We start from the raw sequence: 18699 nt of genomic DNA, 5'->3' as shown, positions 1-18699 counted from the left end.
CATATGACCATTTAATCTTACTAAATCACTGTAAAATAAGGGCAGGTAGACAACAGATGTCTAACATGCTTTTTAGTCTCTTACATCATAGGATGCTAAGGAGGTCAAAACGTCCACCATCTATTCTTAGTATTTTAACTCCACAGAGCCTTATTTCCATTTACTGTCATTATTAAAACCTGCACACTATTTTGTTATTTTCTATATTGATAGACTTGGAAGCCTGCTGCTTTTTCTGTTTTGTTTTTATTTTAAAAGGAAGCAAACGGGCATTACAAGTATGTTTTCTATACAATGCAAGGCTCAACGAATCACAGCTTTGCTCTGACCCCATATAAGGCACTGTCTTTTTGGCAGGAAGCCAGCTCTACTAACTGAAGAGCTGGTCCAAAGTTTGTGATTCATTCATGTAGCTAACCACAATTCTGAAGGCCTCTACTGGGACTTGTGCCAAACAAGCAAAAATGAACCCTTAAACAGATGAAGCTAAGGAGGCTGGCCAAAGTCTTACGTAATCCATTGTAATAAAAATGCCTTCTTTGATATGAACAGTTTCTCCCACTTTCCAAGAATATTTTAACCTTAAAATGCCGCATTTTGGAAGCAAATCCCTTGTACACAAAATACTGTTATATTCACAGAAGGCTAGTACTAGCCTGAAATACTCTTCAGATTTAACAGAACCACAAAATTTAAAGTACACTTCATATTCTTTTTCATGAATGAAATCAAACTTAAGTTTTTATAAAATGAAATCACTGTATAGTTATTTCAGAACAAAATTCTGAAAAATAATTTCAAAGAATTGAAGCACATCTAATATAAAGTAGTTGAGTAACAGCAGAACAAAAGATGTGGGACATTTTGACATGTATAACTAACTACACACAAGAGACCAAGACGACATAGTAGTTATAAAAAGCGAAATCTTACAGAGAATAAACAAGGTTTCTGGAAAGACTTATACTCTGACATTATATCTAGCCTCCAGACAACTTATTAAGCAAGAAAATTTGACTTTAAATTCAGTCTTCTTGATGCAGAATCATGCCTGTCCTTGCTTTCCATCGTTTCAAAGGGTATATTTCACAGTTCAGACTTTAATGTCTAAGATCAATTGGTCAATTTCTGAGTTTCGTTTTTCCTCTTATTAAAGATATGTATACAAAGCCAGTAAGTTTGTATTGTAAAGTCCTATTTAACCATCAATTAGCTTTAGTAAAAGGTAAGTCATAATTTTAACCTGATGATCATACTAGATACTTGTCATGTATTTAGTGTTATATACATAAAATATACAATTCATAAATAAAAATATAGTGAGATTTTTTTTTTCTTGCCTCCCCAGAAGTCAAATACTTGGGAATCTTGGCTACTTATCAAATAACTTAGAAAAATAAAAATCCGAACAAACAGAAAGACCAGATGTTACCAGCGACATGTGTTAAAATCTCAGGTACCTTGTACTTAAAAATGCCTTTCACTGAGCCAATTTATTCTTACTCTAGACATAATTCCAAAAAGATCAACTAAGCATAAAAAAGATTAGAAGTGGAAAATTAATTAGACAGAGGAAGAAAAAGTAATATCTTGAGACAGTTTGTTGGCAGCAAGAAGTAACAGTTGACAGCAAAAGAGGAGAGAGAAAAATACGAGCAAGAATAAACATTTTAGAGTTCTGGTGGGGTGATGCTCAAAGAACATGGATATCTAGATGCCTTAGTACTGCATCTTAGCTTTAAAAAAAAACAAAAACGTGTTTCTATTGATGAGAGAGAGAGGAAGGAAGGACAGAGAGGTAGTAGAAACATCAATGAGACAGAAATATTAACTGGGTGCCTCCTGCACATCCCCTATTGGGTATCGAGCACGTAACCCAGGCATATGATCTGACAGGAATTGAACCAGTGACTTCTTTGTTCATGGGTCAATGCTCAACCACTGAGCCACACTGGCCAGGTTACACCTTAGCGTTTTGATTCTCCTTTTTCATGCAGTCATCTTTTGACTGAATCAGAACTAATATGATACCAGTTGGATTGCTTTTTTAGTTACAATTACCAGTTTTATGAGCTGCCTTAGTCTGTTGGTAAGAACCAAAAGACCCTGCCTGGCTGGTGTGGCTCAGTGGTTGAGCTTCGACCTAAGCACCAGAAAGTCGCTGGTCTGATATCCGGTCGGGACACTTGCCAGGTTGTGGGCTCGATCCTCAACAGGGGGTGTGCAGGAGGCAGCCGATTGATGTTGGTCTTTCTCTCTCATCGATGTTTCTATCTCTCTTCCTCTCCTTCCCTCTATCTCTAAAAAAACAAACAAACAAACAAAAAAAACCAATAAAAATATATTTAAAAAAAGAATCAAAAGATCCTACTCTAATCAGAAATACATCCTTTTTTTCAGGAAGGGTTCCTTCTATCAAGGGCTTTATATTTACATTAGCTTCAAATTTCTTGATGTAGTCTCCAAATTATCTTAGTTTGCATATCACATGACACACTATACTAAAAATTCAAAATGCAAAGTAGTACAACAGCATAATAACTGATCTGCATAATGACTATTATCAGGAAAAGGGTAAGTCATCTTTAACATAATTCCAAAGCAGAAAAGTACGTATTTAATAAAGATGGCAGGCAAAAGTAAATTAATACTAATAATAAACTAAAATGGGAATGCATTCTTTATTATCCTAAATGACCAATTTCCCAAATTTTCTGAATGGGCAAAAATTATCTGGTAGTAGTTGTTTTTAAATTATTGCATTTATCTAAATGAGAAACTTTCAAAAGAGATAAAAAGTTATTAATTTTACCAGGTAGAGTTTTGTGGTGTATTCAAACATCTAAACTACTCTACATTAAAACTCAATTCATTAACATCATATCATGTTAAGCAGATAACATGGGTCACCACAGACTCCACAAATGTCTGACACTATTTAGTCACTACTTCTGAAATGATATTTATTTAGAACTAGAGGCCCGGTGTACAAAAATTTGTGCACTCGGGGGGGGGGGGGAAGAGGGGGTCCCTCAGCCCAGCCTGTGCCCTCTCGCAGTCTGGGACCCCTCAGGAGATAACGACCTGCTGGCTTAGGCCCGCTCCCGGGTGGCAGAGGGCAGGCCCAATCCCTAGGTGCAGCCCCTGGTCAGGCTCAGAGCAGGGCCGATTGGGAAGTTGGGGCGCCGCCCCCTGTCACGCACAGAGCAGGGTCAATCAGGGGGTTGGGGAGCCCCCCCTGTCATGCACAGAGCAGGGCTGATCAGGGGGTTGAGGAGCTCCCCCCTGTCACTCACAGACTAGGGCCAATAGGGGAGTTGGGGCACCGCCCCCTGTCACACACAGAGCAGGGCAGATCAGGGGGTTGGGGCGCCGCCACTGTCACACTCAGGGCAGGGCCGATGGGGAGGTTATGGCTCTACCCCGTCACACACAGAGCAGGGCCCGTGGGGGGCGGGAGGGGGGGGGGGGTTGGGGCGCCGCACCTTGTCACACACAGAGCAGGGCCGATCAGGGGGGTTTGGTCGCTGCCCCTTGTCACGCTGATCCCGGTGCCGGGAGGCCTCATGGCTCCACTGATCCCAGTGCTGGGAGGCATACTACCCTTTTACTATATAGGATAGAAGCCTGGTGCACGGGTGGGGGCTGGCTGGTTTGCCCTGAAGGGTGTCCTGGATCAGGGTGGGGGTCCCCACTGGGGTGCCTGGCCAGCCTGGGTAAGGGGATGATGGCTGTTTGCAGCAGGTCACACACCCTTCAGGGTGGGGGTCCTCACTGGGGTGCCTGGCCAGCCTGGGTGAGGGGATGATGGCTGTTTGCAGCTGGTCACACACCCTTCAGGGTGGGGGTCCCCACTGGGGTGGCTGGCCTGCCTGGGTGAGGGGCTGAGGGCCGTTTTCAGGCTGGGGGTGACTGAAGCTCCCAACCTGTCCTTTTTTCCTTTTTTTTTTCATTCTGGGCCAGCTTTAGCTCTGAGGCTCGGCTCCAGCTATGAGACTTCCACTGCTGAAAGCAGGTTTCTGGCCTTTGTTTACCCTTCTGTATTTGAAACAATGTTGCGGTCCTGCTGGCTGAAGCCCCGGGTTTTGTTTAGCTTCTATTTTTGTAACATAGTTGCAGCTGAGAGGCTGGCAAGGCAGGTGGGGAAGCTTGGCTTCCTTCGTCATTAAGCAAGCAAGACTCATGTTAGCTTCCAGCTGCCTGGCTGCAGGCCGCCATCTTGACTCTCAGTTAATTTGCATATTGCCCTGATTAGCCAATGGGAAGGGTAGTGGTTGTACACTAATTACCATGTTTCTCTTTTATTAGATAGGATGGTTAATGCTGGGAACCCTTAATAACTGTTAGCACCATAGGTAGGGCCAAAAAAATCCCCAATATGTTAGTGAAAAGATTCCGTAACTTAGTATCAATGAAGGAGGGTACCTAAGAGAGTAGGGAAAAGAAAGACACCTTACTGAGAAGAGTACATGCATAATGCCGGGCAATGTGTAGACTCAAAAATCTTCATTATCATTAGTAAGTGAAATCACTAAGATTCAGGGGGGATGGAAGGATGTCCATGTGAACCTAAAGAAACAGTGGTTATGAAGCATAAAGAGCACTGAAAGCTTTTATATAAAAGAAATCTGGAACAAGGAATAAAGGAAACAATGTGCACACACTTCTCCACAGCATACTTTGGACATAGACTTTAAACAGTATATAGAAAGCAAATTACTAATGTAGCATAGGTCTCCTTCAGAAAACCTGGTATAAAGACTGGAAATCCTTTAACTGTAGGAATATGCTTCACTTTGAGGGGGGGGGGGAGCCTCCCCTCCCAGTTTTCTTGGTCTACATTTGTTTTTTTAATATTTGATCAAGACATGAATATAATAAATGTTTTCCTCTTTAACTATACTATGAGAACAACAAAGTGTAAGTACCAGGTCAAGCAACTGAGGACTAAGGCCAATTTTAGGGTACACAAGAGAGGACTATACTAAACAGGAGAGTGTGAGTCCCACCAAAGAGGGTTGACCATTACTCAGGTACAGCCCATGGTTGACATGTAGAAATGATGGTTCATAGTTACCAACTGTTCTAATTTTTAATTTTAAATACTGACAGGAAATTTAAATTTAAAAAATACACATATGAAAACATATGTTACCACAAAAATTCGCACATGAATGTTTAGAGAGGCATTATTCGTAATAGCTAAAAAATGGAAATAAATCAAATGTCTATTAATTCATAAATGGATCAACAAAATGTGGTTTAAGAAAAAAAAAAAGACTGGCAATTCTTTATAAAGGGAAGTACCTACCTTATGACATGTCAATTTTATCTTGCCCAAGTAAGGAAAATGGCTATGTGGACAGATATCCTCCTTGGATCTACTGGCACTATAAGAATATGAGTTGTTAACATTGAGTGAAGGGTACCCATGATATATGTGAAATCTACTCTGTACTGTTTTTGCAACTTTTCTATACATCTAAAATTTTTTCAAAATAAGAAGTTAAAACAAAAAGATATTGACTAAAAACAAACTAGGTACTTGACTTTACAGTGTCCCACTGAAATCAAGTCATCTCAAAATGTGAAAGTAGGTGTTAAATTAGTTCAAAGATAAAAATATTTTATAGAATTATAAATTCATATTGCCATAATAAACTTTTGCTTTAACTTCTAATATATGTTATCTTAGAGAAGTTATTTTGTTCTCTCCCCAAGATTAATAGTTGAAAGGAACCACTTCCATTCAAGATGTTATATTACTCTTACTCTAACAACACTTTTGTAAAAGCATAATTATTTTACAAGATAGAGCCAAGGACAAGCAAAGTAAGAATAAGCTGAACAATTACTGAGGTAAGGCTAAGTTATTTCGAAACAAAATATGTTTAGGTGCTCGAATCAAAGAATAGCCTTAGCAAAGTTCTAACTTACTATGTTAAACATCTAAAAGATATGTGAGTCTACCAAGGCAGTGTTCAAACTCAAAGCAAATCAAAGAAATTTACTGTTTTCTAAGTAGACTTGACATATTAAAATATTAATAGGATGAAAATTACATTTCAGCTTGAAATGTCCCTGTTAATAGTTTACCTCTTATATGAAACTAGAGGGCTGGTGCATGAAATTCATGCACGGGTAGGGTCCCTAGGCCTAGCTGGAGATTAGGGCCGATCTGAGGGGCGACCAGTGGGGATATCTGGACCCCCACTTTCCTCTTCCTTGGCCTGGCGCTGGCTACTCACCAGCCCCGCCCCCTGCTGCCAAAGTCATTTGCTGGGGCGACTAGAGGGGTGATCAGGGCTGGCAGTGCCTCCACTACTGTCTGCTGCCAGCGCTGCGTTGCTGACACCCGCCATGTTCCGTGCCGCCCCCTGGTAGTCAGCACACATCTAATTCCCAGTTGCTTGAACTCCTGCTCTTGGGCCAATTTGCATATTAGCATTTTATTATATAGGATGTCTACTTGTGACTACAGAGAAGTTTTAAAAGAGCTCTCATAGAGTAAAGTAACTACCAAATTCCTAGGAACTCGGCTCATTCTAAAGGAGTTAGTTGTGGAGGGGAAAAGGCTAAGTCTATTCAATTATGTGAATATCAGACTTAAAAGTGGGTACTGTTTTGGTAATTTATTTTCCCCTCTAATGTTGGTAAAATAGGAAAACAATAGTACCTATAGCAAAAATTTCACATGCCTGGGTTGTGGGCTCAATCCCCAGTACAGGACTTGCAGGAGGCAGCCAATGATTTTTTTTTTCTCAGCAGAAAAATAGGAAATGAAGAAAATTTAGGTTGGAAACAATTGTACCTATAGCAAAAATTTCACATTTAGAAAGTATCATGGCAATACATCATCTAGAGGTGGATATGAAACTTCAAACTTCAGTCATACAGAAAAAGGTTATAGTATTGGCCCGAACCAATATGCTCAATTAATATTTGACAAGGGAGGCAAGAACATACAATGGAGCCAAGATAGTCTCTTCAATAAATGGTGTTGGGAAAATTGGACAGATATATGCAAGAAAATGACACTAGACCACCAACTTACACCATACACAAAAATAAACTCAAAATGGATAAAGGACTTAAATGTATGACAGGAAACCATAAAAATTTTAGAAGAATCCAAAGGCAACAAAATCTCAGACATATGCTGAAGCAATTTCTTCACTGATATAGCTCCTAGGGCACTTGAAACTAAAGAGAAAATGAACAAATGGGACTACATTAAAATAAAAAGCTTCTGCACAGCAAAAGAAACCATCAACAAAACAACAAGAAAACCCACTGTGTGGGAAAACATATTTGCCAATGTCACATCTGATAAGGGCCTAATCTCCAAAATTTATAGGGAACTCATACAACTTAACAAAAGGAAGATAAACAATCCAATCAAAAAATGGGCAAAGGACCTAAATAGACACCTTTCAAAAGAGGACATTCAGAAAGCCAAGAGACATATGAAAACATGCTCAAAGTCACTAATCATCCAAGAGATGCAAATCAAAACAACAATGAGGTGCCATCTCACACCTGTCAGACTGTCTATCATCAACAAATCAACAAACGACAAGTGCTGGAGAGGATGTGGAGAAAAAGGAACACTTGTGCACTGCTGGTGGGAATGCAGACTGGTGCAGCCACTATGGAAGACAGTATGGAGTTTCCTCAAAAAACTGAAAATGGAACTCCCATTTGATGCTGTGATCCCACTTCTAGGAATATATCCCAAGAAACCAGAAACACCAATTAGAAAGGATATATGCACCCCTATGTTCATAGCAGCACAATTCACCATAGCTAAGATCTGGAAACAGCCTAAGTGCCCATCAGTAGATGAATGGATTAGAAAACTGTGGTACATCTACACGATGGAATACTATGCTGCTGTAAAAAGGAAGGAACTCTTACCATTTGCAATGGCATGGATGGAACTGGAGAGCATTATGCTAAGTGAAATAAGCCAGTCAATAAAGGAAAAATACCACATGATCTCACTCATTCATGGATAATAGAGACCATTATAAACTTTTGAACAATAATAGATACAGAGGCAGAGCTGCCTCAAACAGATTGTCAAACTGCAGCGGGAAGGCCGGGGAGGGTTGGAGGGCATGAGGGAGGGGGGTAAGAGATCAACCGAAGGACTTGTATGCATGCATATAAGCATAACCAATGGACATAAGACACTGGGGGGTAGGGGAGGCTAGGGGACTGTCAAGGGCGGGGGGGAAAAAAGGACACATATGTAATACTTTAAGCAATAAAAAAGAAAGAAAGAAAGAAAGAAAATGTGCTCCAGACATTCGAAAGCCTAAAAAAAAAAAAAAAAAAAAAAAGAAAAGAAAAAAGAAAAAGTAAAAGGTTATAGCAAGCATTTTTTAAATGCATAACTAACTTGTCAATACATGTTAAAGTCAAACAATTCAAACAAGTAGCTTTTCCTTCAAGCTCTCCAACCCTGACACATAATTTAAAAATACATTCTTCCAAAATTCTTCGAACTCACTAAACTTTTTTAAAAATTGAATATTACTTTTTAAAAAATTCCTATTTTACATATACTATTAGAAGGAAAACCTATTTATTATCACTGAATCTGCCATACACTAGGCCGTCTCACTTGGGGCAAGGTACTTAACCTCTCTGTCATCAATCTATAAAAATGGAGATAACAGTACCTATGCTCATAAAAATATTGTGAGAATTAGCTGAGTGGATATATGTAGAAGGCTTAACAAAATGCTTAGCACATGCTATACAAATTTTAGCTTGTATTTAAAGTATTGTTTTCATAAATTATTATGCTTCCATCTTTGCCATTAACTTTGTTAGACAATATAATCTAGCAATTATATTCTGATTAATATGGCTATACTTCAAAGACTGAAACGTATTTGCCTAAGAAAAATCAGCAGGTATAAATGTCTCATTATGCAATGATATCTTAATTTATATACAGGGGTAGGCAAAAGTAGGTTTACAGTTGTGAGTATGTGAAAGTTTATTCTTATAATTATTTATTTATTATTGTATTATTTATTATTATTATCCTACTTTTGCCCACCCCTGTATAACAGCATAGCAATATTACAAATACAATGTAAGGACACAAATATTTACATATTTTTTCAATTTGCAAACACATTTTGACTAGAAAAGCTTCCAGGAAAAATTGGGGAACACTGGAAAGCTTCATATATTCAATATTCAATTCAAACTGCACTATGAAACGTATTCTGGTAACAGCCCCTATTTCTATGTCAGCTCTACCACTAAGGCTTTAATACTGAGCGTGTGATGAGAGATGAAACCAAGTGTGAACAACTTTCAGATCCAATGAGTAGGCTGACTGTTAAAGCTGTCAGGTTCAATTGCATCATTCCATGTTATTCAATGCCCCAAACTGCTCCCTAATTGTTAGGAGCTTAACAGATTCAAAACCATTGTTTAGGCTAATGCTGAAATGCCCTACAATTGAGTTTCTAATAAACTCAGTGGGAGGGATTAAACTATAGTTAAATCACAACTGAACTCATGACTGGACAACAGGACTATATAGAATAGCCAACCAATTCTAAGGTGTTTCCTAATTGGTTAATATCTAATTAATATATCACCTATCTTCTGGGGGAAAATTAAGTCCCCAGTACTACAGTGGTTACTGAAATAACCTAAGAACTGGGAAAGACCTTAGTTAACAGCTGAACCTAAAATGGGTAAAATTGCCCAGCCAGAGCTGCTCAGTGGTAGAGCATCGACCCATGAATGAATCAGGAGATCACCGGTTGATTCCCGGTCAGTTCACATGCCCGGGTTGTGGGCTCAATCCCCAGTGCAGGACGTGCAGGAGGCAGCCAATGATTTCTTTTTTGTCTGTACTGATGTCTCTATCTCTCCCTTCCTTTCTCTGAAATCAATAAAAACACATTTTTAAAAAATAAAATGGGCAAAATTCATGTATCTGTGTTAACATGGAATTATGAGTTTTAAAGAAAAATGTAATACTATTTTTAGCAAAGGAGGTGCTTCTGTAACAGTTGAAATTAATTATGTCCTATAATATCAGTGTAATAACCACTAATTCCAAAGTACATTACAGTCTGCAAAGTACTTATTTTCATTTGGACTTCCTAACATACATGTATGGCAGGTAGAACAGGTATTTAAAATTTTTATTTTATGTATGAAAAAAAATGATGCCCACAAATTTATAAGACCTGTCCATAGTTACACTAGTGAGTGGCAAAGCTCTTGGAACCCAAGCTTTCTGACTCAAATTTCTGCTAGTTTTCACTGTGTGACACAAATGTAAACAGTAAAATTCCTAACAATGATTTTCAAAGAGATACCTCTTTCTAGTAACATAGAGACCCATGATTGGGAAATTCATTTTTATGTTACAGACTAGGGGCCCGGTGCACGAAATTCGTGCACTGGGTGTGTGTGTGGGGGAGTGTCCCTCAGCCCAGCCTGCCCCCTCTCACATACTGGGAGCCCTCAGGCGTTGACCCCCATCACCCTCTGATCACCTGATCGGCCCCTTGCCCAGGCCTGACGCCTGCGCCAGAGGTGTCAGGCTTGGACAGGGGACCCCCATCTCCCCCTGATCACTGGCTCTGGCCCCCACCCAGGCCTGAGGCCTCTGGCCCAGGAATCATGCCTGGGCAGGGGACCCCCATCTCCCTCTGATCGCTTGGTCCACCCCCCGCCCAAGCCTGACGCCTCTGACCCAGGCTTCAGGCCTGGGCAAGGGGACCATCATATCCCCCCAATCCCCGGCTCCGCCCCCCACCCAGGCCTGATGCCTCGGCCAGAGGAGTTGACCCTCATCACCCTCCGATCACCAATCACCGGATCGGCCCCTTGACCAGGCCTGAGGCCTCTGGCCTAGGCGTCCGGCCCGGGCAGCGGGGACCCGCAGCTGCAGCGGCCCCGCGATCGTGGGCTCCGCTTTAGGCCCAGGCAAGGGACCCCTAGCTCCTGGGACTGCCAGCTTCGACCGTGCCCAGCTCCCATCGCCGGCTCCACCCCTACTTCCTGCTATCACTGGCCAGGGCGGAAAAGGCGCCTGATTCTCCGATCATGGCTGGGGGGCAGGGCAAAGGCGGCCCTGGGGCCGCCTTTGCCCTGCCCCCCAGCTCTTAGCTCCCCCCCTGGGTTTCCGATCACTGTCAGTGGCAGGGGGCTTCTTCCTGCTTTCCCTTTCGCCTCCCTGCATTGAGCCTACATATGCAAATTAACCGCCATCTTGTTGTCAGTTAATTTGCATATAGCCCTGATTAGCCAATGAAAAGGGTATCGTCGTACGCCAATTACCATTTTTCTCTTTTATTAGATAGGATTGGTAAACCAGAGCGCAGGCTCAGTAGTCAGATTGCCTTGCTTCCAAACTTAAGTTTCACCACAAACTGGACATGATCATCCAAGTACGTTACAGAGCACTGATAAAAACTTATTTTGCTCAAAATGTTAACTTCCTTAAAATTATAATCTCTATAAATTTACTAGGGGCCCGCCACATGGATTTGTGCACTGGTGGGGTTCCTCGGCCTGGCCTGTGGGGATCGGGCCAAAACCAGCTCTACGACATCCCCCCAAGAGGTCCCAGATTTCGAGAGGGCAGTTCTCGGGTGACGCATCCTGGAACTGGGTTCACTCCTCTCTGGTTCCGGGTGTGTCACCTGAGAACCGCAGCTGCCAAGTCACCGCAGCTGCCAAGTCATCGCAGCTCAATAGCTCCTGAGTTGAGCGTCTGCCCCCTGGTGGTCATTGCACGTCATAGCTACCAGTGGGACGGGTGAATGGTCAGACGGTCACTTAGGCTTTTATATATATACTAGAGGCCTGTTGCACGAAAAGATTTGTGCAATAGGCCTGTGTCCCGGGTGCTGGAGGAAAACCAGTGCCGCTCCGGCTGGAGCCGCCTTCAAAGCCCTCGCTGCTCCGGCCGGAGCCGCCTTCAAAGCCCTCACAGCTCTGGCCAGAACCACCTTCAAAGCCCTCACTGCTCCGGCCGGAGCCGCCTTCAAAGCCCTCGCTGCTCCGGCCAGAACCACCTTCAAAGCCCTCACTGCTCCGGCCGGAGCCGCCTTCAGAGCCCTCACAGCTCCGGCCGGAGCCGCCTTCAAAGCCCTCGCTGCTCCGGCCAGAACCACCTTCAAAGCCCTCACTGCTCCGGCCGGAGCCGCCTTCAGAGCTCTCACAGCTCCGGCCGGAGCCGCCTTCAGAGCCCTCACAGCTCTGGCCAGAACCACCTTCAGAGCCCTCACAGCTCTGGCCAGAACCACCTTCAAAGCCCTCGCTGCTCCGGCCGGAGCCGCCTTCAAAGCCCTCACAGCTCTGGCCAGAACCACCTTCAAAGCCCTCACTGCTCCGGCCGGAGCCGCCTTCAAAGCCCTCGCTGCTCCGGCCAGAACCACCTTCAAAGCCCTCACTGCTCCGGCCGGAGCCGCCTTCAGAGCCCTCACAGCTCCGGCCGGAGCCGCCTTCAGAGCCCTCACAGCTCTGGCCAGAACCACCTTCAAAGCCCTCACTGCTCCGGCCAGAACCGCCTTCAGAGCCCTCACAGCTCCGGCCGGAGCCGTGTTCAGAGCCCTCACAGCTCCGGCCGGAGCCGCCTTCAAAGCCCTCACAGCTCTGGCCAGAACCACCTTCAAAGCCCTCACTGCTCCGGCCAGAACCGCCTTCAGAGCCCTCACAGCTCCGGCCGGAGCCGTGTTCAGAGCCCTCACAGCTCCGGCCGGAGCCGCCTTCAAAGCCCTCACAGCTCTGGCCAGAACCACCTTCAAAGCCCTCACTGCTCCAGCCGGAGCCGCCTTCAAAGCCCTCGCTGCTCCGGCCGGAGCCGCCTTCAGAGCCCTCACAGCTCTGGCCAGAACCACCTTCAAAGCCCTCGCTGCTCTGGCCGGAGCCGCCTTCAAAGCCCTCGCTGCTCCGGCCAGAACCACCTTCAAAGCCCTCACTGCTCCGGCCGGAGCCGCCTTCAGAGCTCTCACAGCTCCAGCCGGAGCCGCCTTCAGAGCCCTCACAGCTCTGGCCAGAACCACCTTCAAAGCCCTCACTGCTCCGGCCAGAACCGCCTTCAAAGCCCTCACAGCTCCAGCCGGAGCCGCCTTCAGAGCCCTCACAGCTCCGGCCGGAGCCGCCTTCAGAGCCCTCACAGCTCTGGCCAGAACCACCTTCAAAGCCCTCACTGCTCCGGCCGGAGCCGCCTTCAAAGCCCTCACAGCTCTGGCCAGAACCACCTTCAAAGCCCTCACTGCTCCGGCCGGAGCCGCCTTCAAAGCCCTCGCTGCTCCAGCCGGAGCCGCCTTCAGAGCCCTCAAAGCTCCGGCCAGAACCACCTTCAAAGCCCTTGCTGCTCCGGCCGGAGCCGCCTTCAAAGCCCTCGCGGGAGGGCTGGATTGAGGCTGGGCAAATGGCGGATCACCACGGTCCCGCCCGCCAGCCCCGGGTCCCCCTGCGGGAGGGCCGGATGGAGGCCGGGCGTGTGGCAGATCGCCGCTGCACCACCCGGCAGCCCGGGACGCCCGCCACCCCTCGTCTCAGATAGCAGGCCCAGATGGCGGCGGGGCAGATGGGATGGCGCTGTCCCGCCCTGCCTGCAGTATGCAAATTAGCCGCCGTCTTTGTTGGCGGTTAATTTGCATATTGTGCTGATTAGCCAATGGGAGGCATAGCGAAGGTACAGTCAATTACCATGCTTGTCTATTATTAGATAGGATAGATTTATTGAAACTTTCATTCTGACCAATCAAGCCAGGTGAATTGGTGGGAAAGTGAACCATTTTCTCAAACAGAATAAAAGTGTCATAATATTAGACACTCATTTGAAAGGAAATTAAGGACTACATCTAAGACAACTCCCCAAAACACATGCCAAAGTTATGCTACTAGAAAACAAAATATTCATAATTGAAATAAAAGTCACACAGAAATTTATAAAACCTTAGCCACTATATTGTACCTTCAAAATACTTAAATATCTTAATTTACTAAATATCACATAAACCTTAGAAGTTCCTTTATTTAAATTATTTTTAAGTCTATATCCTTTTTATAAGAGCAACACAGAGTAAACAATGAACCAGGATTATCTACATGAAGACTGTATCCAAAAGCAAAACCTAGAATGCAGAATATATTAGAATACAAATTATTTTCAACATATTCAGCCTTAAATTCTTCTATTAAAGAAATCATCCTTCAAACAAAAGCACTTGAATTCTCCCAAAGACAGAACAGAATGAATGTAGAACTAGGAAACAGGGGAATGTGAAAGGCAAGATGGAAAATTAATGGCAGTCCTACAGAAACCAATTTATACCTATACTCATGATACAACAAGAGCATAGCACATCATTAAGAAAATCACATGGACAGTAGTTCTATCTTCCAATAATGTAAAAAGAACTATAATTTAACTATATTGCTGATATGTGAAAGAATAATTATTCTAAAAACAAGTATACTGAATAAAACAATGATTTAACACTGAAGAAAACAAAGCTGAATTATCCAACATATTAACCAGTGAACTGCCACACACCCAAAATGGAAATCATCCCCACATCTTGTTTTTATTCTATAGACGCTTATGGCGTACAAAGGGCTGTAAGAGGTTTTTTCAAATCAGGGTTCTGAGCATCAGACATGTTTTCTCCCCCGCACCCTCCCTCCCCCCTTAACACACACAAACATCTCATTTTGTTCCCATTAAAGGCACAAATCTATTCCCAGTTTTAATTTCTGTTAGCTTCCTGATCTTACTTCCCTGACCACTTTGCAGGGAACAATTCTTAAAATAGCAATTAATCTAAACAAGAGGCCTATCTAAAAGCAAGGCCAGAAAGATCAAGAATCACCTATGGATTCTTCCTGCCAACACCAACCCAGTCACCAAAAATTACAACTTTCATTAAGTTTTTTGGGGAAAGGAGAGAGGCAAAACATTATTCAAATTTAACATTTCTATTCACTGATTTACATGTCATGGTTTTCTTAATAACTGTAACAAGACTTCTATAATTACATTTTAAATATTGATCATTTTAATTTATCTTACAGCACTGCTCTCTTAACTTTAAATCAACTACCTATAAAAAAAACCTATATAAAAGGCTAGGATCTGATTATCTAAACACAATGACTTGCGTGAACTGAAAACAAAGAGGGCCTATATGAAAGTAAACCAGAAATAAACTTTTGTCATTTTGAAAGTATTCAATTACCAACTACATCACAATTTTTAACAGTCCTATCTAAACATTCTATTTATTCTAAACATTTTTGTATCCTTTCCCTTGCATACGGCCTAGAAAATTCACATTTTGCACATTCAATACCAATACTATTGTCTCGGGCAGCTAAATTGAAGTAGTTCCGCTCTCAGTTCAACTGAGAGGTCAACCTGCCTCAGTTGCCTGGAGACTGATGGTTGCTACAGCAGCACCAGATAAGCCAGGCTAAATAAGCTGCAGCTTAAAGGCAGAAAGCCTTTACTGCTGGACTGAAACATAGATACAGTTGTCTCAGCATGTAGCTAGCATTTGAGTCTAACTGGCTGATCACATTTATAAGAGACCCATCTTATTGAAACATGGAAAGAGGATAAACACTAAAGATTTTAATTGGACTGAATCCTGGATTACTTGCAATTGTGATTTCTTTGTTCTTTAGTTGTGTCATATGTTAAGTGGAATTTTCCCTCAAGCTATAAATTTCTCTTTACCACCACTTCCCCCATCAACCTCCCTAATGCCAACCCCTAAAACCACAAACATAATGAATAAGAAGAAATGAGATTTTTGCTTAAATCAACCTGGAATTAACCAGAGAGTAATTAAAACAGACTTTATAAAGAAAGAAAAATGCAGTGAAAATGTTCCTGTGAGACTTTATCCAAGAATATAAAGCTATCAACAGCATATGGCTACACTCAATTAAAATTAAAAGAGATAAAATAAAAACATAAAGCTATTTATCTTTTCACCCTGTCTATCTCCAAGTCCCTATTATTATGGCTACTTCACTAAGGCTAGTGAAATACCCTAAAGAAGAACTCTCCGAAACCAGTCAAACTCCACTTATTCAGGTTAACAGGCTCACCAAATAGTTAACTTTCATTTTCAAAGATAATACCACTAATTATGCCATTGATTTTCTGTGACAAACTGTCCGTTGTTTATTCTAATATGTAACCTAATTATAATGGTGATTGTTTATACTGCACCATTATATACTTTAAGAATAACAATGCTGTGCTTTGATGTACAGCCTACAGAAAATACTAGAAAAGTATATACATTCTAAAGGCCCATACAATGGAAAGTATGAAGACATACATAAAGCATAAGTTTGTAGCAAGTTACAAACAACTATTTAGTTATTTGCCATTAGACATTTACCACTGTTATAGTTTTCTCAAAATGTTAACACACTTACTTCTAGAGCTTTGTATAAAATAAAAGTAAAATAATAAAGAATTTCAAATAAAATATTTTATATACTTTAGGAATTTTAATGTATTACATTTAGGGAAATGTGGGGGTAAGAGTAGGCTGGAGAAGGGGTGTGTGTGTATGTGTGTGTACATAGCTTTGCGCATTTGTTGTCCTTTTTAAGTAATTCAAGATCATGATATTTCTGATTTGACTCTTGCTTTTAAAGCATTCCTGTAGACTAGATCACCTATCAAATTACAGATCAAAAGTGGAGGAAAAGCATAAATAAATAAAAAACCAACAGCATAGTCACCATTATTTACAATATTTATGAACATTCCTTCTCTGCCACTAGGAGGAAAGTCATATTGTACTTAAAGGGATCATTCACTCTTTATTCTATATTCACTTTTTATTCTATATTCTCCTACACTGGTTTTTAAAAACTTAGAAGATATTCATACATTATTTGTGTGGGTTTTAAAATTATAAATTTAATTCCACAGGTCCAAAATTGGTTCATAGTTCTTTTAAAAAGTCCAACTTTCTAAAAGAAATAATAAAAGCACCCTCCAAATTACTATTTTGCATCATTAGAAAACATTTAGAAACTCAGAAAATAATCAGTTGGTGCCAACATTTGTCTTCTCTCATGATTATCATGTAAAAATGTCTATGATTTCCACTAACATGTCAATACAAATTGAGAAGATACTCTATAAATTCCTATAGGAAGCCCTATCTCATTTCTCTCTCCTCCAATAAAACTCACTTTCAAAACTGATAAACCATCTTCATGTTATTTTATAATATACCTGAGTTGTAGCAACAGTAGGGGTTGCAGATGATGCCACAGATGGAGACAGAGCTCCCACTTGCTGCAAATGCCCAGAAGACTGCTGAGGTAAATGAGAACTGGAGACAGGAGTACTAGATCCTGAGCCAGATACTAGATTTGGAAATGATACTGCTACATCATTGCTGTTATAAATACCTGAAAGAAAAGAAATATTTTACAACTTAGTGGTGAAATTTGTCACAGTCACACATTAATCAGTAAGTTAGAATACCCACATTTCCTCCTGATCCCTCCTCCAATGACAAATTTTATTGGTGATGACGGTAAAAAAAAAAAAGGTGCCAGTAACTAAATACATAGTGATTTTTCATAAAACATTTTTTAAAAGAGCCTAAGTCTCTATATATGTGTATATACATATGTGTATATATGTGTGTGTGTGTGTATATATATATAATGGCTTTGGCAATCGACAGGGATCACATCAGGAATTGCTTTGTAAAAGAGCAATGAAATGTTTCTTAAGTAGAACAAAGCTATTAGAGTTGCATAAAAAGTACTTGGTCAGCCTTTCAAAATGCAGATACTAAGGCCCCAGAACTCATGATTGAGAGGAGGTGAAATGGGAAAAGACTTTGTTTTAAAAAGGTCACCCACGCTAAAATGTAGAAAATAAAATGGAGGACTAGACTTGAGATTCAAAGGCCAATTAAGAACTGATGACATTGTGGGGCACAGCTGTGAGGATAAAGAACAGGTGGATTCTAGGGCTATTCAGGAGGTAGAATAGATAGGGCTTTGACTGACTAAATGGGGTGCAAAGGTGGGAGTAGGGGTGGGAAGGGGACAGAGGATTAGGGGATAATCATGACAGTGGACTACTGGGTGGTGGTAACAGTCTCTTCAAGGAACAAAGAACAAAGTGGTATCATGGTAAAAGCTAGGGAAAAAAAAGGGGGAAATGAGAGTGGCAGCAAGTTAATCTCAAAAAGTGGATGCGAAGAGGAGGAAAAGTGAAAAAAAAATATTAAAGAGAAAACACGGAGTTATTGGGGGAAAAAAGTGGTTTGTTTTCTGGTGTGTGTGTGTGTGTGTGTGTGTGTGTGTTTTAAGACGGGAGATCATGCCTCTGGCTGGGTAGTTCAGTTGGTTAGAGCATTGTCCTGAAAAGGTCCAGGTTGTGGATCCAATCCCGATCAAGGCATATACAAAGAATCAACCAATGAATGCATAGATAAGTGGAACAACAAGTTGATGTTTCTCTCTCTCTTTAAAAATCAATTTAAAAAAAAAAAGATGGGAGATCATGGTCATATGCTGAAATAGAGGATCTTTGCAGATAAAAGTAAGAGATGGGATCATCTATAAATCAGTGGGGTTCTCAATGAGGGGTGATTTTGCTCCATAGACGACATCTGACAATGCTTGGAGACATTTTTGGCTGTCAAA

General features: G+C 41.8%; 1 protein-coding gene across 16 annotated transcripts in view; it reads right to left on the bottom strand.

The window, feature by feature from the left end:
• Positions 1 to 18699, bottom strand: part of MLLT10 (MLLT10 histone lysine methyltransferase DOT1L cofactor) — a 242830-nt gene that overhangs the window by 29133 nt on the left and 194998 nt on the right. For all 16 annotated transcript variants that reach the window (XM_059660745.1, XM_059660753.1, XM_059660730.1 and 13 more), the window contains one exon: positions 17267 to 17445. In XM_059660745.1, the coding sequence (XP_059516728.1) occupies positions 17267 to 17445 (179 nt within the window). The remainder of the gene's footprint in view (positions 1 to 17266; positions 17446 to 18699) is intronic.

The sequence above is a fragment of the Myotis daubentonii genome, chromosome 1 (genome assembly GCF_963259705.1).
Source record: "Myotis daubentonii chromosome 1, mMyoDau2.1, whole genome shotgun sequence".
Classification (NCBI taxonomy): Eukaryota; Metazoa; Chordata; class Mammalia; order Chiroptera; family Vespertilionidae; genus Myotis; species Myotis daubentonii.
Note: the sequence above shows the minus strand (reverse complement) of the source record. Positions and strands in the feature narration are given on the sequence as shown.